Source organism: Vicugna pacos, chromosome 10 (assembly GCF_048564905.1).
Source record: "Vicugna pacos chromosome 10, VicPac4, whole genome shotgun sequence".
NCBI classification, from domain to species: Eukaryota; Metazoa; Chordata; class Mammalia; order Artiodactyla; family Camelidae; genus Vicugna; species Vicugna pacos.
The window spans coordinates 74,781,641-74,802,535 of record NC_132996.1 but is presented as its reverse complement, the minus strand read 5'-3'; the positions used below and the strand labels follow the sequence as shown (position 1 = coordinate 74,802,535).

At 65.0% G+C, this 20,895-nt stretch overlaps 1 protein-coding gene across 4 annotated transcripts; it reads right to left on the bottom strand.

Annotated features, from left to right (window-relative positions):
• Positions 1-836: 836 nt before the first annotated feature.
• CHID1 (chitinase domain containing 1) lies at positions 837-20,815 on the bottom strand. 4 transcript variants are annotated; one of them, XM_072970615.1, is made up of 14 exons: positions 20,682-20,775; positions 17,114-17,149; positions 16,504-16,657; positions 15,791-15,940; positions 15,408-15,540; positions 14,694-14,738; positions 13,934-14,040; positions 13,623-13,684; positions 12,274-12,366; positions 8,500-8,601; positions 7,765-7,920; positions 1,468-1,548; positions 1,204-1,246; positions 837-1,010 (listed from the first exon to the last, which is right to left on the bottom strand). In XM_072970615.1, the coding sequence occupies exons 3-14, from the start codon at positions 16,612-16,614 to the stop codon at positions 912-914; spliced, it is 1,182 nt and encodes a 393-aa protein (XP_072826716.1). In that variant the 5' UTR covers positions 16,615-16,657; positions 17,114-17,149; positions 20,682-20,775; the 3' UTR covers positions 837-911. The 4 variants fall into 4 exon arrangements, with proteins under 4 accessions (XP_072826716.1, XP_072826712.1, XP_072826714.1 ...); XM_072970611.1 differs by having other exon boundaries at positions 20,662-20,702; XM_072970613.1 differs by lacking the exon at positions 17,114-17,149 and having other exon boundaries at positions 20,682-20,815.
• Positions 20,816-20,895: the final 80 nt, after the last annotated feature.

Below are 20,895 nucleotides of genomic sequence, written 5' to 3'. Positions count from 1 at the left end.
AGACAGACTGGTTTCTGCTGTGGAGCTGCGAGGTCAGACTTCCCGTCCACACCACGCGAGCAGCTCCTCGGGGCAACTCCTGAGGGCCCGGCCAGTCCTCGACCCCAGGGACAGCTGTGTGTCCCCTAAAGCCCTCCCCAAATTACGCCCCGTAGCAGTAGTGACTGTGGCCCCACGTGCTTCAGCTGTGCCCGAGCTCACGCCCGGCATCTGAGCAGCGAGCCCACAGGCGCAGTCAGCACGACCACAGGGGTTCATCTGCTGGGAACCAGTGGGCTCACTGAGGTTCCTCACTGGGGAGGGGTGAGGGCAGGCTCAGCTGCCCTTTGGCTCCAGGCAATCCCAGATTTTTTCCCAGGGTGTCCCCCTGGGAGCATGGCTGCACCTGTGGGCAGCGGGCCTGCAGCAAGCTGTCACTCCACAGCGACCACACAGCTCATGGGCACCAATGGGCTCCCAGAGGGCCCGGGTCCCCTGGGGCAGAGCCGGCCCCCACGCACTCTACTTGTGGGGCCTGTCAGGCTCCTCTGCAGGCAGGCCAAGCCAGAGCCTGCAATGGGAGGCGGGCCCCTCTGCACTGCCCTGAGGAGATGCCCAAAGTCGGAGAGATGTGAACAGAGGCCTGGAGTCCTGGTGTGGGGGACCCTGGGATTGTCCTGGAGTCTCCAAACTCACAGCAAACCGCAGGCCAGTGGGACCCCCGGCCACCCTATGTGGTGGGGGCTCTGCTTCCTGCCCTCACCTGGCCGGGACTGCCCGCTCCACGTCACTGAAGGGGAGGCTGGGTCCCAGGACCTCTGTCCCCACCCGACGCCCACAGCATACAGAGCATGGAGAATGGAGAAGAGTCTGTATTTTGCACACCAGTCCTTCTGTCTCTTGGGAAAGCGCAGGTCGGCTCCAGACTGGGCCTACAGCAGGTCGTAGAAGTAGTCCAGGCCCTGGCCCAGCTCCCAGATGGACACCCCAACACCCAGCTCCCTGGCCAGCTCCAGCCGCACCTGCAAGGACTGAGGCAGAGGAAGCTCAGTCCCACCCCTTGTCCCTAGGCTGCCCCGGCCCCACCCGGCCCCGAAATGTGCCCAGGTCCGAGCCCACGCTGACCCCTGCTGCCCACCCCAGCCTGGCTGAGGCCAAGGCTGTCAGGGGAGGGGTGGTGCCGGCTGCCCGCACCCCCAACGTGAAGGCCGGGCCCACACCCACCTTTAGTGTAGGGTAGAAGACGACGTGCCTCCCACCACGGCTTCTGCAAGAGAGCAGGACCCTTTGTCTGGCCGGCCTGATTCCCACCTGCCTCCCCTTCTCCCAGGCCCTCCTCCCCATCCAGCCAAGGTCGCAGGTCTGGCTAGAAAAGGCCCTCCCTGGTGCTACTCCTCAGGCCAGGCTGGCCCTGGGGGCAGAGGGGCTTGCGGCCTGGGACTCCCGGCTGGCCCACGCCTCACCCGGGCCCTCCTCCGGGACACTCACTTCTTGTACTCGAAGAAGTGCTCAGCGGCCTGGCTGTCCCACACGATCCGGGGCCTGTGCTCCTTCAGCAGCTGGATGTACCTGGGGGGGGGGGCGTGTGGGTGCTGGAGCCCTTCCTGCCCGCCCCAACACCCAGACAGGGAGGAGGTGGCCTCTCCCGTCGCCAGCGGGGTGAGGCCGCCCAAGGGCAGCGGCACGTGGGGTGCTGGACGTCGATGGCCTATGGAGTGCCAGCAGCCGGTGGGAGGGCCACGTGTGCGGCCTGGACACGAGGAAATGCCAAGGAGCAGGGCCACGTGGGTCCTCGCTGGGGTAGGGGGAAGACAAAGACCCTGACAGATGGCCCCTGAGACACAAGCAGAGGCCGAGGCTGCGTTTCCAGGCTCACTGCCGTCCTGTGACTTGGCTGCACTAGAGCACCACGTGTGACGTGAGTCTCACCGCAGCACCTCCGCCCCACGCGGGCAGAGCGCGGGTGCCCGTGCTGCGGGCGCGGTGCCTGCTGGAGGGAGGGGGCTGCTTGCTGCTGCAGGAGAAGCAGCAACTTCTGAAACTGGTGGGGGGGTTGGGGGCAGGTGCAGGCCTCGAGGGTGAACGAGGCCTGGGGGCAGCTTCCTGAGGCCCCTTGGCACCCCGCACCCTAGCCCGTCTGGGGACAGCTGTCCAGGGCAGTGGTTTCCGGGCCCTTCCAGAGGCCAGGCTGCCCTGGGCCGGCCTTCCCTACTGGGGACACAGCTGCCCCAAGCCTGCAGTAGGCCTGGTCTTACTGCCAGGAGCCAAGGGTTCAAGAACACCCTGCCCTCAAACACACAGAGGGCTGGCTGGCTCCCAAGGTGCCCCACCGCCAGACAGCCAAGGTCCCTAGCGACGAGCTTCACTGAGCTCACCCAGGACCCCGAGCCCTGCTTTGCTGATGGGTGGTTGAGATTCCTGCCTCCACCAGGCTGTGCTGGGTGGAGGGGGGACACACAGCCCACTGGGCAGCTCCACTGGGCGAGTGGGTGGCTGGGCGGCTGTCCTGAGAGCCCACCCAGGCTCCTCTCAGAGCCCCTGCAGTTTGCAGCCAGGCCCAGGCACCAGGCCCAGCACAGGCCTCCCCTGGGCTTCAGTTTCTGTGGCGAGGGCTCTGACTCCCACCTTGCTGGGCCAGGGTGTGGCCCGCCCTCCCTGTGGCCGGCAGAGGGGGGACAGACGGGCCAGCCCTGCCAGGGGCATGGGAGGAAGTGGGTTTGGGAGGAGCAGCTGCAGCAGGCCGGGGGCCTTCCAGGAGGGGACATTCTCCTCTGCTGCTGCCCGCAGGGTCTCTGCGGCCTGCACTGGGGAGACCCAGGCGCCCCACCCGCTGCCCGTGGCCCCAGCATCCCCTAAACACCCTACTGCCTCGAACCTGCAGCCCAAGAGGCCTGGGAGACGTCAGCCGTCCTCAGCAGGGCCGGCTGGGCAGAGGCCGCGGAGGGTTCTGGAGGGAGCCCCAGAGAGCCCACAAGGCCCAGACCGGCCAGACCCTGGCCTGTGATGAGGGCCTGAGGGTGAGGGGGCAGCCCCTTCAACCACGGTACGGGACAGCCGCACCTTTGATGAAAAAGGACACCGGCTGGGCCACACCGTAGCTGGAGGAGAGGGGAGACACTGACCCCGGGACAGAGCGTGGGGATGGGGACCAGAAGTCAGTGAGGGGCCGACGGAAAGCGTGGGGGTGCAGCCAATGACCAGGTGGGCTCACCTGCACCCCAGTCCAAAACCCCTGACCTCCCACTGGCCAGCGGAGCAGACTGGCCAGGCCTGACACTGTGTGGGACCCACGCAGCCAGTGGCCTCTCCTTCCTGTTTTTGCTGCAACCCGAGCCCCCTCACACCAAGCCCCAATCCAAGGCCCCTCCGGCAGGCGGTGGGCCCTGCCTGCAGCACCCCTGCAGCCTGTGTCCAGGGCTCCGTGTCCCCTTGGTGCTGGCCTTCCCAGATTGGGCCCGCAAAGGGCATGTGGAGGGGGCAGGGCCTTAGGCCCACACGGGGAGTCCAGTGGGCACCTCTGGGTGACGTGAGGAGGTGGCCCTCTTGGTGACCCTGGCTCACAAGTCCCCACCTGCTGGCAGCGGGACTCATCCTGAGCTGCACCTCAAGGAAAGCCTCCAACACAGGAGCAAGCAGACACCGCAGCAGAGGGTGTGCCAGGAAACCGTGCAGGGGCAGAGGACACCTGGAAGCCAACCCGGCACATGGGGACCCTGGGCCTGAGAAACCGGGGCAGGATGCTGGGAGAAGGCCCAGGGAAGGCTCAGGGATCAGACAGCAGAGCCCATACCCAGTAGAAGGAATGGAAGGCCACAGAGGAGGCCCAGAGGCATAGGAGCAGTCAGGCCGCAGTCCTGGGGCCAGTGCCTGCTTCAGCCGCTTCAAGGCAGAGAGACCACGGTGCAGGACGGCGGTGCTGGTAGAGCTTCCCCATGCCCGTGTGCCCTTGACCCCTGGAGTCCTGGCCCACCAAGAGGCTTCCGGGGGGTGGGGATGGTCTGCCAGGTACCGCCCACCCTTGGGGACCCATCTGGCTGAGTTCTGCTGGGCCTGGCTCTCACCGAGATCCCCAGGGAGGCCCCCTGGACTGGGGCAGGAGAGGCCAGGCGAGGTGGGGAGTGTGGACCCCAAAGGTGCAGGAGAGCAAGTGCCCACCTGGATTGAGGGCCCTCTTGGGGCTGGGCAGAGCATCCTGGCAGCCTCTCCGAAGAGGGGGCTTTGCAGCCACAGAACCCATGGATCAGCACCCAGACTTGCTCCACAGGGAACATGAGCCTGCAGGCTGCGGCGCCCCGGCCCCTCCTGGGGTGTTTCACAGTTGCCCAGACTCCTCAAAGTCAGAGAGCGACCAGGCCATGCACGCAGGAGCCTGGCTGTGGTCATGATGGGGTCTGCACGTCACCCAGGGTGGGTGAGCAGAGGCCGGTGGGAAGGGGGGACCTAGAACGTGTACAAACGACCTCTGAAGACCGACCCCACCGAGGCAGGCACAGACGGCCGGCCTCCTGCCCCCGCCTTCAGGCCCTGGCTCTGTGTGCTGGGGAGCAGACGGCGTGGTGGCTGAGGGGCTGGGACACCTGCCACAGAAGGCCCAGGTCTCCGCGCTGGAGAAGCTGAGAGAGAGGGCAGGTAAGCCTGGGCCAGGCTGGGCGGAGCCTCTGTCAGTGGCGAGCCCAAGCGGCCATGCAGTCATCGGCCCAGTCCCCTGCCCAGGGGACAGAGGCCATGCAGGGGGCTCCGTCCAGAAGTGGGGGAGCTGGACCTGGGTGACTGCGCCCACACCCTGTAGAGGCAGCCTGCCCCTCCCCTGGCAAACAGGTACCATCTGCAGGCAGCCTTGCTAAAGTCTTCCATTCGGTCCACCAGATCAAAAGAACCTGGCCCTGAGAGGGGAGGTTCTGCTGCCCAGCCATGCGAGAAGGCCCCTAACCATGACGCCCAGGGTCCCTGAGCCCCAACACCCTGAGCACGTGTGTCAACTCCCCTGTGCGCCAGGGGGATGGTCTAGAAGTCAGGCTGCAGGCAAAGGAGGTCAAATGCAACCCAAAGGGGCCAGCCGTGGGCCCTGCCTGCGGGGTTGCTCCAGTCCCCTGCCTGAGGCACACGCAAGGGGCTGGTAGCAGGCGACAGATGGCAGACCAGGGCCCTGGAAGGAAGCGGCAGGGGTGGGGGCACTCGGGACAATGAAGCCTCAGAGTGAGCTCACGCTGGCGCCCTCCACCCCACTCTGTGTCCCCTCTGTGTGACAGATAACTGTCGATCAATGAGGCCTCTTCTCTGCCTGCAGCCCTTGCCCAGGGACAGTCCTGGGGGGATGTGACCCCTCCCTGGGCTCACGTCCCCACTTGCAGGGGACCGTTATCTCTGATCCCCCATGAGAGTGGGGTGGGGGCACCTCGGCCATGTGCGCCCCTGCAGGTGTGTCGGCGCTTCTACTGTCACACACCCGGGGAGGCACAGCGGGGGAGTCTGTGCTCTGCCTGCCCTCTCTTTAGCAGAGACCCTAAATGTGAATCAGGTCTTGTGGGGACCATGGGGGTGACCACACTGAGGGCCACGTGTGTGCCCCACACCTCCTCTGGTGCTCAAGCTTGACCCTCCTAGTAGGAGCAGCAGCCCTGCCTGCAGAGCCAGGACTTGGATGCCAGCCCCTGAGGCACCCCACCCCACACTGCGGGCACCCAGATGCCCCTGCGCCCTGGAGGACGACCTCCTCCTGCCCACTGAGGTTAGGGAGCTGAGGAGTCCTGGGGGAGATCAAACCAGGCAGGAGGAGGGCCCTCAGAGGCACCTGCTCCTCCCCTGCACCTCTCTGCCCCCTCCTCAAAAGCCCCTGCGGAGCGGCGGGGCCTCTGACAGGACCACACAAGCTGGGTTAGGGGCTGCAACAACTCCACTTCATGAGCTACTGCTGGACCCACGTTTAGTGAGTGAATTACAGCTCTTCACTTCTCAGATACTGTTGGAGATGAATTCTGTCCCCTGATACCATACATTGGGGTCGTAACCCCAGGAACCTCAAAATGTGACTCTATTTGAAGCTGAGCCTTTAAAGAAGTGATTAGTGTAAAATGACTGAGGTGCCCTGGGGTGGGTCCTAATCCCACAGGACTGGTGTCCTTACAAGAAGAGATCAGGACACAGACACACGCAGGCGGACGACCACGTGAGGACGCGGGAGAAGACGGCCGTCTCCACGCCGAGCAGAGAGGCCCCGGGTGGAGCCGGCCCTGCCCACCCCTGGACCTGGGACTCCGGCCTCTGGGACTGGGGACAACACGCTTCTGCGGCTCGAGCCCGGCTACGGCCCTGGTGGGGCAGCCTGAGCTGAACAGGTGGTACCCAGGCCAACCCTCCTGCTCTCTCCGCAGGGCTCCCAGGCCTGCTTAGACCCAGACCCAGACCCAGACCAGCTGGTGCACAGGGGGCACGACTGGCCCTGAGGTCCCACCTCTGAGGCCCTGTCCAGCAGTGGTCACAGCTCCCTGGGGGCATCCCACCTTGTTTTGGAGGCCCTGCCCTTAGAGCCCTTAGAGCAGGAGGGAGCCAGAGGAAACAGGGGAGCCCCCTCTGCACTCAATGGTGAGTGGGTCTGGGAACAGCTCCCCAGAACCCATGAGTCCAGCCAAGGGCCATCCTCTGTGCCTGCCCCAGGGCAGACCTGAGGGGGTCACGGGACCATTGGTGGGCAGCAGACATTCAGCCAGGGTGGACGCCCAACCCCCTGCCTGGGCAGATGCGCTGTGCCCCTGCGGTGAGCAGGCCTGCAGGCTCAGCTCACGGCTCCCGGACCGTCCCTAGCGACAGGACCAGGGACTTGAGAGAAACGGCTGACTCTGTTTCCAGGGGAAGGGACGGCACCAAGAACAAGAGTGGAGGCTCAGGATCACTGAAGTGCCCAGCGCCTGGCCAGGCGAAACGCACAGCGCCTGGAGTCCCGCCCAGAGCAGAGGCCCGCGGAGAGCCGGCTGGACAGGACCGCGGTGGGAGAGACCGCGCCGACCGCCCCCAGCATGATCTGGACGGAGCAGCAGGCGGGGTGCCAGGCAGCCACCCTCAACCTGCGCAGGGGACGTGCAGTGGCGAAGCCCCAGGACAAACTGCCGGACGAGAGAACTAGGCCGCGGCAGAAGCAGCACAGACAGACAAACGGAGGACTCGACGCGCAGAGAAACAGCCTGTGAGCCACAAGACAGCAGCAGAACCAAACAAAGGGAAACACAGGGACGAAGGCCAAAAAGACAAGACGAGTGCCAGTGGGGGGCGGAGTCGCCCGAGGGCCCGGAAGGGGAGGGAGAAAGGGAAGGACGGGAGAGTACCTAAAGAGAGCGGCTGCAGCCTCCCCAGAGGCGGTGAGAAGCGTAAAGCCAGACCTAAGCGGCTCAGCGAGAACCAGGCGCCGAAACGAACTACGCGAACGCACCCGGGACCAGCACAGCAGGAGGGACGCGGCCGGCGAGGGTCTCGTGGCCGGAGCGCAGCGGACGGGGGGCGAAGCAGCACCTTTAAGGTTCTGGGAATGGTGGGCAACCGAGACCCCACACCAAAACGTCCTCCAAAAACCGAAACCACGCAGCGCGGAGGGGAATGCACACAGCCCGGCACAGAGCCCCCAGCAGCGCCCGCACAGGCACTCTACAGGCTGAAGGGAAGGATGTTGCCAGGCAGCTCCCGCTTCTGCTGGGAAGCAGGCCCGCATGCCCGGCCCCCGACAGAGGGGAAGGCGGCGCTGGGATGGGCTACCAGGGTCCGCGTGCGGGTCAGTCCTGCACAGTGGGTGCTTACCTCGTCCCGATGACGGGCTCGCGGGCGTCCCTGGAGGCCGAGTGGTCCATGCCATAGAGGTTGAGCCCCAGGAGGATCTTGCTCCGCCACCTGGACTTGGGGTCCAGGACCTGGACACAGGCTCGCACCCAGGACAGTGGCGCATTGGGGCCGGGCCTGTGGGGCCAGGGAGGAGTGGGTTTCAGCGGCAGGCAGAGGCTTAGTTCGTCCCCAGTGGGTGCCCCAGTCCGGGGCTGGGGTCAGTGCACACAGTGGGAAGAACAGTGTGATTCCCCCAGTGCCTTCTGGCCAGACTTGGGACCTAATCTGTGCCTGCATCTGCTCACCCAGACCCCCTGCAGAGACCAGAGCGGCCCCAGTGAAGGCCGAGGTGGACTGAGACACTGTCCCCGCCCCAGGATCCCCTGGGGCAGCCACCCTGCCCACAGGAGTCCTTCTCCTCAGCAACAGGGCAGGCCTAGCACCACAGCCACCATGTGGTGGCCAGGGTCGGGGAGGCGTGGACAGACACCCCAGGATGGCATTCCCATGGGGGTCGCTGCTGCCCTATGACCCGTGACCCGAGTGAGCAGGCTGCCCATTGCAGGGCCGACTGTGGGCTCCGGGGAAAAGACCCGGCCCTTCGTGCTCCTGGAGCCACATCCCCTAGGCAGGCCGGCGGGATGTGTTCCAAGTGCCCAGCGTCCAGGCAGAGGGCCAGGCTGGGGCCCCGGGCCCTGCGGCGCCCACACTCACTGCTGCGCTGCGGGGTAGTCGTAGGTCATCAGACTGAAGCCGTCCAGCACGGGGGCCAGCTGCTCAAACTCCTTCTGCGTGAACAGGCCCAGCTGGTCGGTCCTGCGGTGAGGCGGCAAGGTCAGCGCGGCCATCCCGCCTGCCCTGCCAGCTGTCGCCTGGGCTCAGCCCAGCGCACGCCCTGCTCTGGGAGACACCTCCAGGCACATTCCCGGGAAAGTCACTTGGCACTCAGTGATAGCAGATGGCCCCTGGCTGGGTCAGGGACACTCCAGAGCCAGGGCGGGGCTGTGAGGGCCAGCAGAGACACAGCCCCCCCCCACATCAGAGCACGTGGTCAGTCCAGCTCCGGGCAGCCTACCCCTGCGGTGGGCTCCCCTCATCTCAGCCCCGAGAACGGTGTTGCAGGCAGAGTGCCCTTCATTCCAGGGCCTCAGGCCTGAGGCCGGCAGGAGCCCAGGCGGCCCGTCTGCTGGACACACCTGGTCTGCTAGCCCACCGGCTCGGCCATGTCCCGAGCCAGGGAGGGGCTCTCTGCTTCCCCCACAACATGAACAGAGACAGGACCCCTCCTCTCAGCTGACGCCCCCATCCCTGGGCAGGAGTGGCCCACTGCACGGACCCCAGACATGGTCACTGATTCCACGGGGTCTTGGCCACCCTGCGATACCCCATCTCAAGCCTGCCCAACTCTAGCCGAACAAAGCTGCCCAGGGGAGTCGCCTTCGCTGGGACCAGCCAGGAGGCCAGGCCCAGACCCCTGGGGACATCAGGCACCTGTGGGACCTGAGGACAAGCAGCACCAACAGTGACCCCACAAGCGGGACAAGGCAGGACTCAGCAATGGGTGCCGGCCACTGCCGGAGCTCGGGAACGCACCTGGGGAGCAGTGACTGACACAATGCCTGTGGCCACACCCCAGACGGGCCCCCTAAAGTCAGCTAGAGACACCAGACCCTGGCCACCACAAAACGGCAGATGCCATCAGCTCCAGGAAGACGTTTCCACGTTTCGCAAGCCCACCCAACCCCAGGTGGACATTCGCTCAGGAACCCATGAACGTCCAGACCCCACTGTTTCTGGGTTTGATGGCTCACAAGGGAAGACAGGGCTGCGAGCTGAACAGTGCAGAGGGACCCCAGCAGAGGGGTGTGCTCCCAAGTCTTATGCTCTGGTCACTGCAGCAGCCGAGGCCTTCCAGGAGGGATATGGGGCCTGGCACTGTCCCCAGTCAGCTGGGAGGAGGAGCCCACCCCCAGGGTCCTGGAAGTGCTGGGACCAGGTGTGAAAGGGAGGGCTCAGGCAGGCAGAAGGGAGGGGGAAGTGAACCGGGGTGGGGGGGGGACCAGGAGGCCTGCTACCCTGAGGGCCTCACTCACCCCATAAACAGAAACCCTTCTGCTCAAACCCACGCAGCACGGCCAACGGCCTTGCTGTCACTGGCTGATCAGCCTTCAGAACAGATGCTCGAAACAAAGGCCACAGGGGTCAGGCAGACGGAGTTTCCCAGGGCTCTGCCATCCGGGAGGGGCGCGCCACACGCATGTCACAACTCCTGAGACCCCTCCTCTGCTGGTTTCTGCGCAGCCTCGTCGGAGGCAGACTGCGCTCTGTAACAGCTGCCTGCAGGGCCGGTCCTGGGAGGGAAGCCGGTCCTCCTGCGTCTGAGGTCAGCCCCCAGAGCCCTTTCCTCAGGCGAAGGGGGTCCACATGTTCTGCCCCTGACAGCAGGCCAAGCAGATGACCAGGACCAAACCGTGCCCGCAGGAGCAGGGCTCAAGGTCAGGACAGCACCTGTGCCAGCAGCCCCCGCGGGCGGGCCCCAGACACCGGGTGGCAAAGGCGCCCCTGCCCCGGGCCACACAGACTCCCTCTCGGAGCTGCTGTTCCCACGGGCGGTGGCACAGCCTTCGTGAGATGACTGATGTTGCAGAAAAAGCCAGAAAAACCATTAAGAGTTTATCGTCTTCTCCGTGGGGGCCGCCAGCAAGTATGAGAAGAGAAGGGGGATCAAAGCCAACGATGATGAGACAAACTCCTGGGGCCACCAGAGCCTCTGCTGTAAGCGGGGTCTGCTCGCCAGCTTCAGGGCGCCATCCAGATCCGTGCCCATGAAACCCACCCCCGGCTGCCAGGCTGGGCCCCCCCACCCGTGCTCGGCAGTGCCCAGGACCCCTGCCCTCAGCCTCCGCCACGCTGGCCATGGTCCCTTCCCTCCCGTCATCTGCTTGGATCCACGCGGAGAGAGTCTCTTGCCCTGGTCGTTGCGGGGTGAGGGCCTAGCTCACGCCGCCCGCTCCCTCCCAGGGGCCAGGAGCTCAGGGCGGACCTCTTGGCCGAGAGAGCACCAGCTGGACAGCTGCCCCCTCCTGCCCTCCTCCCCACCGGGCCCAGAGACCAGGCCTGCAGGGGTGTCCGCCCCCACTCCCGCCCTCCCAGTCAGGCCCAGAGACCAAGTCTGCAGGGCCGTCCGCCCACCCACTCCCCAACCTCTGAGGCCGCCCCCGTACCTGTCCCAAGCTGTGAAGCTCTGTGGGACTGATGACTGCACGCAGCAGGGAGGGGCTACAGTGGTCCCGGCTCCAGCTGCATGACCAGGCATCCCCCTTCACCCCTACACAACCCTGAGGAGCTCGCCACCACCATAGCCCCCCTGCATTCATCCCACAGATGGCCTTTGACCTCAAAGGGCAACTGGGGTTCCACTGGCCACAGCTGACCCCAAAGCAGACCAGAAACCAGGAGGCCCTGGAAATGGGAGCCGCACCTGCGGCCAAGCCCACAGGCTGCTTGAGTGTCTTGTCTCCCCTGGCCCTTCCAGAAGGCCAGCTCCTTCCTTACCACCCCTGGAAGCCACAGGCCCCCATCCTGGGAGCCCCCGCTGTTGCCGGTCCTGCACATGTGTGTACTGTACATGAGCACGTGTGTGGCTGAGGGCCCAGGAGGGTGGGGGAGGAGCACAGGACAGGAGGCTGCCACCCAGGGCCCAAGCCCCCGTGTGCTGGGCCTGGAAGACCACAGCCCCGAGTGACGCGCTCAGCCTCGGCCTCTGGTGACATGTGGGGGGCTCTGCGGGGCAAGTGAGCGCCAAGCACAGAAGAGCAGCTGGCCAGGAAGCGAAGCCAGCATACCTGCCGCAGCAGCGTGGCCCACGGGCTCTTTCGTGTGAGGCCACTGGCCTGTAAGCGTCCAGCCACCAGACACTGTTCAACCTGATCCCATTAACTGGCCCTGCTCGAGTGAGCCGATGGCCATGGGGTGACAAGACAGTGTCTCCCCCCAGAGCAGGGGGCTGCGGGTGCAGGCAGCACCCTAGGGCCTCTGTGTGCCCCCCGCCTGCCAGTGCCCCACCCTGGGCCCCCCGTCTGCCCTCAGTCCTCACGCCGTGGTCCAGCCTCCTATGCCCAACACAGGGTGGACAGGGGAGTCAGAATGCGCGGCTCCAACAACCGGTGCCAGGTGCCCCACCCCCACCCCAGGGGGTCTGGAGGAGCCGCCTCACATGGCTGGGGAAGGCGAGCAGCCAGGCCAAGTGGTGGGAGCCATGACCACACAGCTCTGACCCCCCAAGGCCTCAAGCGTCCTGGTGGAGGGACTCAGCCTTGACCTGCTGAGCCGTGAGGACCTGCCAAGTCCACTCAGGTGTCCCGAGTGCACCGGCTCGGGTCCCAAGACCCTCCCTGGGCCAACACGTGCAGTGGCCCCGGGGGAATCTGGACGGGGCTGGGTGGTGACCAGGAAGAGCCTCTCTGCCCGAGCCTGCAGGGCACTCACCCGGGGCTGACGGCAGGCGGGATGACCAGGATGGCCAGAAGCCTGGCCTGGTGCAGCGCCTCGGCCACATGGGTCAGCATGTGAATGAGGCCCCTGCAAAGAACGAAGAAAAGGTCAGGAGTGGCTTGGCCGAGACGCACTTGGGCAGGCGCCCCTTCACAGCCCTTCCTGCCCGGGAGGCGCAGGCTCTGGGTTGGCCCCACTCGAGCACCAGGGCAGCCCTGGACCTTGGGGGCCGCCCTCTACCCTAGCCAGCCTGCCCCGGCCCCGCCCCTCCTCACACTCAGGGTCCCTCTAAGAGCAGCAGGGGTCCGTGCAGCGCCCCATCACCTCTGGACCCTCCCAGAGCAGAGCCAGGCAGGGATGAGGAGGGATCCCTGTGGACCAAGTGCACTGGCCTGCCGGGGGCTGAGTCAGCCAGGCGGTGTGACACTGGAGGTGCCTCGGTATGAGGGGGGCATGGGGGCTGCTCCACCAAGGTGGCCTTGTGCTGACGGGACCCTAACCTCACCCCCAGGACGACTGCCTCACCTGTCCAGCCCCCCAGCTCAGATGCCAGGACACGGAGCTCTGCCTGCTTGACCCCAGGCAGGGGCGTGAGGAGGGAGCCCTGGCACATCGTGTGCCCAGACATAGGGGAGGAGCGTCCCTGTGGGCAGTGGGCCACCAGTGAGGGGACAGGGAGGGAGACGGCATCAGACTCCTCTGGCCCCTTGGCCTGTGGGAGGTGGCGGCAGGCCCAGTAGGAGCCCCTGTCAGGACACCACTGGCAGTACGTGGGCTGTGGAGGGGCTGGTGCTGATGAGCCTCAGCCCTGCAGGTCCCAGGCTGGCTCTGAGCTGTGTGTGTCCACTCTAGCCTGGCCCCTCCATCACTGCTGGGAGGCCCTGGGCCCAGTGGCTGACCCTCAGGAGCCACCTCCCTCTGGAGAAGAGGCGGCCAGTCCCACCCCCTCATGCGCAGGTGGGTCAGAGCGGCTGAGGGGCCGAACGTACGTGCAGCACCTCCCAGGTGGGCTGACGCAGAGCCCGTGGGCCTGGGCACGAGTCTTGTCCCAGAGGACTCCGCTGCTGTCTGCCGTGGCCCTGCAAGGCCACCTCTTCTCAAAGTCCCCAGGAAGGCTCCGTCATGCCACCCACCCAGCTAGACACCCCCCACAGCTGCTCCAGGGGTTCACGGAGCCACTCGCTGACTTTCTTGGAGTTCTCTCCCCACCCATGGGTGCAGACGTGGGAATAAGGCCCTCCTCTCAAACGGGCCACCGAACCCTCCTCTAGCCTCTTCCTGCCACCTGGGAGCCAGGAAGGGCGGAGGGCAGCCCGCCCGTCAGCCACCCAGAGCCCACTCACATGTGCTTCTGGCTCAGCAGCTGGCTCCAGACCTCCACCACGAAGCCGTCGAAGTGCTGGCTCTGAAAGGAGAGGGCACAGGTAAGAAGAGTCCCGGCAGCGCAGAGGGGCTGGGCTCCCACACACCCCATCCGCTAGCATGTCCCAGGGGGCACTCTCCTCCCTGCAGCCCAGCACCAGCGAGCTAGGGTGGGCACCCTCCCAGGAGGGTGGCAGACGGCTCACCCAGGGAAGGCCCTGCCCTAGAGACTCCCGTGGTCACAAAGGAGCCTGGAGCAGCCTGTGCCGGACCTGCCAGCGCCGGGCGTCACCTTGGCCACCTGCACGATGCTCCTGCCAAGCTCTTCTATCTCATCCTCGCTGTCCAGGGTGTCCCGGAAGTCCTCGGGAGTCCAGTCCTCAAACAGCAGCCGAGGCACTGGGAACAGAGCGGCCCAGAGGTAACCCTCCTGGGCTCGGCCCTGCCCACAGCGTGGCCCTGCGCCTCCAGGGCACAGTGACCACAGCTGAGCACCCAGTGTGGTCCTCCCAGTGCCACGTGGCCTGGCAAGGGAGAGCACTGGGGGGCGCTGGGAGAGGACAGACACTGACCCTTTGTTTCCTGCACATGCCAGGCCTCCGAGTGCCCAGACCCTGCTCCTCCAGCTCCCCCTCAACGCTCCCTGCGGGCCCCCTCCCAGCTCCTCCTGCTCAACGGTTACATGCTCCCCAGAGCCCCTCTCCCCTCTCCGCAGTCACACATTCAACAGCCCTGTGCGACGGGCCCCTCTCTCACCAGCCATTGGCTCCAGGAAGGGGCTGGGCAGGGTGAACGTCAGCCCCAGTAAGTGCTCGTGGGTGAGTGAGGAGATGGGAGGGCAAAGGCCACGGGGAGAGGCCCCCAGGGCTCCAGCTGGCCTGAGGGCCATGGATGCTGGCTCGGGCTGGCCACGTTTCTGAGCGGTTGGAAGTGACCCCCGTGAGAGGCAGCACAGCCTGGGTCACAGGCCCATGGGGAGGCCCAGGCCCCCTAGCCCGTAGTGCACGGCCTAGAGGCCGAGGACCCCGACCACCCGGGCCCACCGGACTCACCGATGTGTAAGCCCCTGCTCTGCTTCCTGACGGCCCGCAGCCACCCTGCGGGACGTGGAGAGGACAGTCAACATGGGGACACAGCCCCTCGCCTGTGTGATGACCCAGCCTGCTCCCGAGGAGAAAATGCGGCCCCTCCGCCTCTGCTACGGGAGCACAGCAGGGGGGCGGCAGGAGAGAACATGCGCCCCCCTCCCCACAGAGCAGCTGGGACCAGTGGACCAGCGGCCGCCCCAGGTGCCATGACTCCGCAGGGCCTGAGACTGTTCTGAGCTGAGGGCGTCGGAGGCCGGGCCCTGCGACGCCCAGCCGTGTCCTCTGACACATGGCCCATCAGCATCAGAACCCACTCCAGATCCGGGAACTCGACAACCAACTAACACACTCTCTCTCTGAACCCCCAAGGGGGCACATCTGTGTCAACTCGGGTGCATGCCCCCAAACATGGCTGTCAGGACACCCAGGCCTCACCTTCTCCTGGACACTCTGTCCCAGAACCTCCCCCCAGACGCCTCTGCCCTGGACACCCAGCCCTGACACCACCTCCTTGGACACCGTGTACAAACCACCAAGGGAAACGGGTGCGGGTCAAAGTGGGCAGTGACCACACTCACACACACTCAGACACGCTCACACACCTTCCCCCCCACCCCACGTCCACTCACACCCCCCTGGGCCCTCGGGACGAGTGCGAGCAAGCAGCAGGGTGAGAACCTTGGTCCACGCCGTCAAGGCCCGTGACCTCGAACATTTCGCGGCCGCGCCTCCGCAGCTGCAGCCACACAGGGGAGATCTGGGTGAATTTGCCCCCGAAGATCTTGGCGACATCGTAGCCATGGCTGTTCCACTGGCAGAGGGCAGAGAGTGGTCAGCCCGTCTGCAGCTGGGGCCAGAGGGCCTGAGAGCCGCCCCTGGGCTGGGGCACCATGGGGTCGCCCTGCCATGTAGACCGAGACCCTGGGGCAATTCTGGCTACTCCTCTGGGCAGCATCGCTCCCACTGCACCCCTCCCCCGGATGGCCTGGGGAGGTGAGGACACAGACCCAGTGGCCACCTTGCCCTTGGTACCACCCTGCCCACCTCAGGGCCCAGCTTACTGGAGTGACGTAGCCCAGGACCTCCCCAGCAAAGTGCCTCCTCCGGGCTTTGGCCGAACAGTAGCTGCGATGCTCAAGAACCACGTCCTCAGCTCTGAGGTCGGTCACCACCAGCCCCCGCTCCTGGACCGGCTTATCTGAAAACTGAGTCTAAAGCACGAGGAACAGGGAGAAAACTGTCGGCATCCAGCCCCAGGCAGAGGCCCAGGGACGGCAGCCGGCCCCTCAGTCAGCAGGGACTGTGTCCTGGGATCAACACGGAGCTGCTGACTGCGAGCCCACAGGGAGAGGCCCACATGTGAGGAGCTGACAGTCCCCGAAGACCCACTCTGCCTCCCTGGGGCCGTCCCCGGAAAACAGCACAAAGACACAGCCTAGCCTGGCGTGGCTCCTGTCCGATTTGCTCGACTGCCTCGAACACTACAGCTCAATGAAGCAGGAAAGGGCGCAGGTGGGGAGAGACACAGAAGGCAGGGTAGGAGCGGAAATGTGGACACAGCCATAGGAGACAGCCCGGTGGGGCAGGCGCACCCTTAGGCCCCAGCCCCAGGAGCTGCTGCCCCTAAGGCCCCTGCAGAGCCCCGGGCGGCACAGAGCTGGCTGCCCACAGTGGCCAAGCGCCCAGCTCTCAGCTCCCAGGCCACATCACAGGCCCTGGTGGGCAAGAAGGCACAATGGGGCAGCCCTTCGGCCAGCCCCCGGACCATCCCTACCTTCTCCAGCAGTGTCTTCGAGGCAGCCTTTTTGGCATCTGACTTTGACAGGGTGGTGTGCACAGAGCCACAGGCCAGGGCCAGCCAGAGTGTGCTGAGCAGCGCCCACATGCTGGGGGTGTCAGAGCAGGCTCCAATGTCGGAGTCCTGGGGGCTGCAGAGAGAGCAGAGGATATGAAGTTCACCAGCAGACGGGGTGTCCCCTCTGCCTTCTGGAGCACGTGTCCTAATGGAGCCTGGGTCCTCCCAGACACCCAGAAAGAGCCCGCTGTGCGGCAGGCCAGAGGGCCCTCCCCCACTGCCTCAGGGCCACCCGAACTTTGGCCCCCAATTAGCAAAACATAGGCTCCCCACCTCCTCAAACCCAAGAAATGTGGCTACCAGCTACCAGCTTCAGTGCAAAATAACAGAGCCACGGAAAGGACTTGAAGAGAACATGGTTACCGGTGCGTTTAAATGTGGGGGTGGGGGCGGGTTTTTCACCTGTGTCGGCCACAGTGTAGCTTACAAAGCAAAGCGTTAGAAGAGTTTACTACTTAAAACTGAGAGACTTTCCCTTAGGAAGCAAGACGTTGATTGGAACAAATAAACAAAACAGGAAAACACTTACAACGTACTTGACAGTAAGGTTCTATCTGCCTTGTACCTGTAACACGCAAAGGACTCTTAAAAACTGATTACAAAAGACACTCCAGTAAGAAACACCCCACTGCAGAAATAAGGAAGAGTCGTGAAGAGGTGTAGGACAGAAACCCCGTGACTCGCCCATGCCTCATCACAGACACCCCGAGCCCCAGAGAGAGCACCTGGCTTCCAGCGATCACAGGAACGGACACTGACGGGAGACGGTGTGTCCGCCCAGCACTGGCGAGGACGCTGCCTCGAGGACCCAGGGCAGCAATAACTCTCACAGCTGTCCCTGGGAATTCAAGCTGATGACACTTTTGCCAGTGACAACCTGATAGTGAATATTACACTCTCCGATGCGTGTTTCCACTTGTTTGCAAATTCCACTATGGGGGCTGTCACGCCTATTAGACCCCGCACGAGGCCCCCACAGAGAGAGGGACGGATGGACAGACGGACGGGGGAAGTAAACAAGCAGGCCCTCTGGACCGCTGGCTGCTCTGTCTTCCCTTTGGCTTTGTCTGCTTCCTGGCATTCCCGTGCGGGACGTTCTTTGGCTGGCAGGGCATTTCACGGTCCGGGGCCCCACCTCTCCCCCGTGATCCTGCCTCCTTGTCTTTCTCTCTTGGGGCAGCTGAGCAAAGAGTCGGCTCAGGCGGGCCGTGGTCCCTGATGAGGCTTGAAGACACGCAGATAAGGCTTGGACTTTTATTTTCAGTTTATAAGACAAGCCTGTCGGTCAATGATCTCATTGTCCCAGCAGCATGCTCCCCCTCAGCCCAGCCAAGGGGTCGCTGGTCCAGAGGAGACCCTGGACCCCTACGCTACTAGGAGTTGGAGGCTGACCCAGCCCCCTGCCCAGGGGCGGGCACCCTGGGGACCCTCCTGGGCACCTGTCCCTCCACCACAACCACTTCCTGGCCAGAAGCTTGTTTTCTCAGCCTGCCTCTCTGCGCAGAGCAGCACATGCCCCTGCTTGGAGCTGTCGCCCCCACCCTCCCCACCCCTGTGAGATGGGCGCTCCTGGTGCAGACTGCCCCGGGCAGCAAGTTTCCACACTGGGGCACCTGATACACCCACTGCATACCTGCGTGGGGCCTTGGGAGAATGGGGCCCTGGGGCTCCCTCCCCAAAAACAAGGAGGCACAATGGCAGGACCAGATACCTCCGAAGGGGTGTGGGGGATACGAGGACGCAGGCCAAGTGTGCCCTCCCTGCCAGCCCCTCTCCCTGGTAACACTGCCCAGCATCAGATTCACCCAGAACAGCAGCCTCTGCCACCCCAGGCCAACCCTGGCATCTCACCACCACAGCTGTGGGACCTGAGCTCCTTGGCCACAGCCCAGGGCTCGGAAGGGCCCTGTGGGAGAGGGACACTGGACACGGCAGGGATGGGCGGCCCAGAATCACCCAGCACTCCCTCGGCCAGTCTGAGACTGTGGCTACTAAGCTGTGAGGACCAACCCCAAGCAGCCTGGCCACCACAAGGCCGGAAAAACACCTAGGCAAACATGCTTCTGGAGTGAGGGCTCACATGAGTGGCTGCAGAGCTGACACGCCGGGCACCAGAGGGACACCTGCCCCTGCCAGGGGTGGGGCCTACTCTGCCAGGACCCCATCTTCAACCCCGGCCCCCTCGGGCCTCTCTGTGGTTGCTGGCTCCGCTCCGGCTCCAGGGTGGAGGTCTGGGTCACTGAGGATGGAAAGGGATGAGAAATCAAGCAGGAGCTGGCCCTCTTGAAGCCGTCCAGCAGGGATTTGGGGGTGCTCCCAGAGAGCCCTCTGCCTGACCCCTGACCTGTGATTTCACAGCACAGGAAAGAACAAAGAGGAAAGGGTGGTGATGGGACTGCTCTGGAGGAAGGGAGGCAGGCCTCCCGCTGGCTCCCCTGCCCTGTGGAAGGGCAACGGGAGAAGCGGACCAAGTGCGAGGCCTGGGCTGGCACTGCCCTGAGTGCCCAAAAACAGTGGGCCAGCCCTAGGGCGCAGCTCGGCAGCATCAGGGGGAGTGCTGGGCTGCTCCTGGAACGGCCATGGAACTTTCTAGACCTACTGTCTGCACCTCAGTGGCAGGGACATGTCAGCTGTGCTGTGCGGGTGCTTAGGCCATGACAAGGCCCCACCCGGGTGGCTCCCAGGACCCCCCACTGTGCATTTTGGTGAGGTGTCTGCTGGCCCCTCCAACCTGAGGCCTGAGGGCAAACTCTCCATCAAGCTCTTCAAAGAGCCGACTTCTGGGCTCACACACTGTTTCTGCCCAAAACGTGTTCCTTCCCTGCACACTAGTAACTCTTTGGGCAGAGCGGCCTCTGCAGTGTGGTGTGCAGTGGCTGGTTCACACTCATGGTCACACGGGGGGGTCATCACAAACACAGACCAGAGGGCCCTTGGAGGTGGGGTCTCAGACCTGCTGCCTGACTCGCTAGTGACCAAAAGCCCCGCTTCCCCAGGGCTCCAAGGTTTTGGGAGGATGCTTCAGCAGTGTCGGCTGAAGCACGGCAAAACGCCTTTCATCAAGACCCACGGTAAGAAAAAGTTTGTGGTAACCAGGTATGCACACGCATGTTGTGGGTGTGCACGTGTGTCATATGTATGCATAGACTGAGAGGAGATGATCAGAGCTAACCCTGCTGAGACGTACTCTGACATTTTCTACTTCATCTTTAATAAGCTGGTTTTTATCCATCGTATCTGTTTCACTCCTCAGTGACATGCAATTTAAGAGACGCTGCTGGACACGCCTGGGTGTGCGTCACCCACACCTGGTGGGACCCCTGAGCCAAGTGCCTCATGAACAGAATGCTCCCGTTCCCACAGCACGTGCTATTCTCACCTGTGAGCACAAATTTTGGAGCCCACTGTGCTCCCGCCGGGAGAGGCGAGGTGGGAAGAGAAGAGAGTGAAAGAGGTGGGACGACCACAGCCTGGCTGACTTTATCAGCCCCGTGCTGCGTTAACCGCGGGTCTGTTCAGACCCCGGGAGCAGGCACTGCGTCGTTCCCTCCACAAATGAGGCCGAGGAAGCCGCCCCGAGGCAGCCCTGGTGGGCGGTGAGCGGCCGCCGGGCGACCCCAGCTCCACAGGCGGCGGAAGCGAGATGGGATGGAGGTCGGGGTCGGCCGCCCAACCGCGGTCCCCCGACTGCTGCGGGCTCATGCCTAGGAGCCCCTCCCCAGTGTGGAAGATCTGCAGCCTTCAGCGTCTGGGACTGAGGCGAAGAGGGAGTCAGCCTAGCGCGCCCCAAAGCGCATCGGGGTCACCCGCCCCCGCGCTGGCCCGCCCTGCCCGCAGCCACGCTCGCTGCCGCCCACACAGGCTCGCGCCTCCCGCTCCTCCCGCTGCCCACGCCTCGTCCTCTCGTGCGCACCCGCTGTCACACCGCCTCCCGTCCACGCCCGCCGCCCCTCCTGCCCGCACACGCAACCCCGCGCGCCCACTCCGCGGAGGGGAACTGAGGCCCTGGGAGGCGGGGAAGCAGGCGCCGGAACTCGGGGCGCGAACGCCACCCCGGCGGGCCGCCGCGGGGCTCACCTGCATGTCGCAGGGCTCACCTGCATGTCCCGGAGGGCCACCGGACCCCCCTCGCGCGTGGCCGGAAGACGCTCGCTAACGCCGCCGGAAGTCCCGCCCCAGGATGCCCGCGCGCCGCCGCCGCGCACAGCACGCTGGGGGGGGGTCCCGGCTACGGGCCGAGGGGCGGGGCCTGGAGGACAGAACCCGGGGGAGGATCGATCTCGGGGCGGAGCGAGGCCGAGGGGCGAGACC

Coding starts and splice junctions, on each gene's coding strand:
- CHID1 (XM_072970611.1), bottom strand. CDS start 20,687: ATGCAGGTGAGCCCTGCGACATGCAG. Junction 16,658..17,113: donor ACCTTACTGTCAAGTACGTT/GTAAGTGTTTTC, acceptor CTCTCTCTGCAG/CCCCCAGGACTCCGACATTG. Junction 15,541..15,790: donor TCCTGGGCTACGTCACTCCA/GTAAGCTGGGCC, acceptor GCCCTCTGCCAG/TGGAACAGCCATGGCTACGA.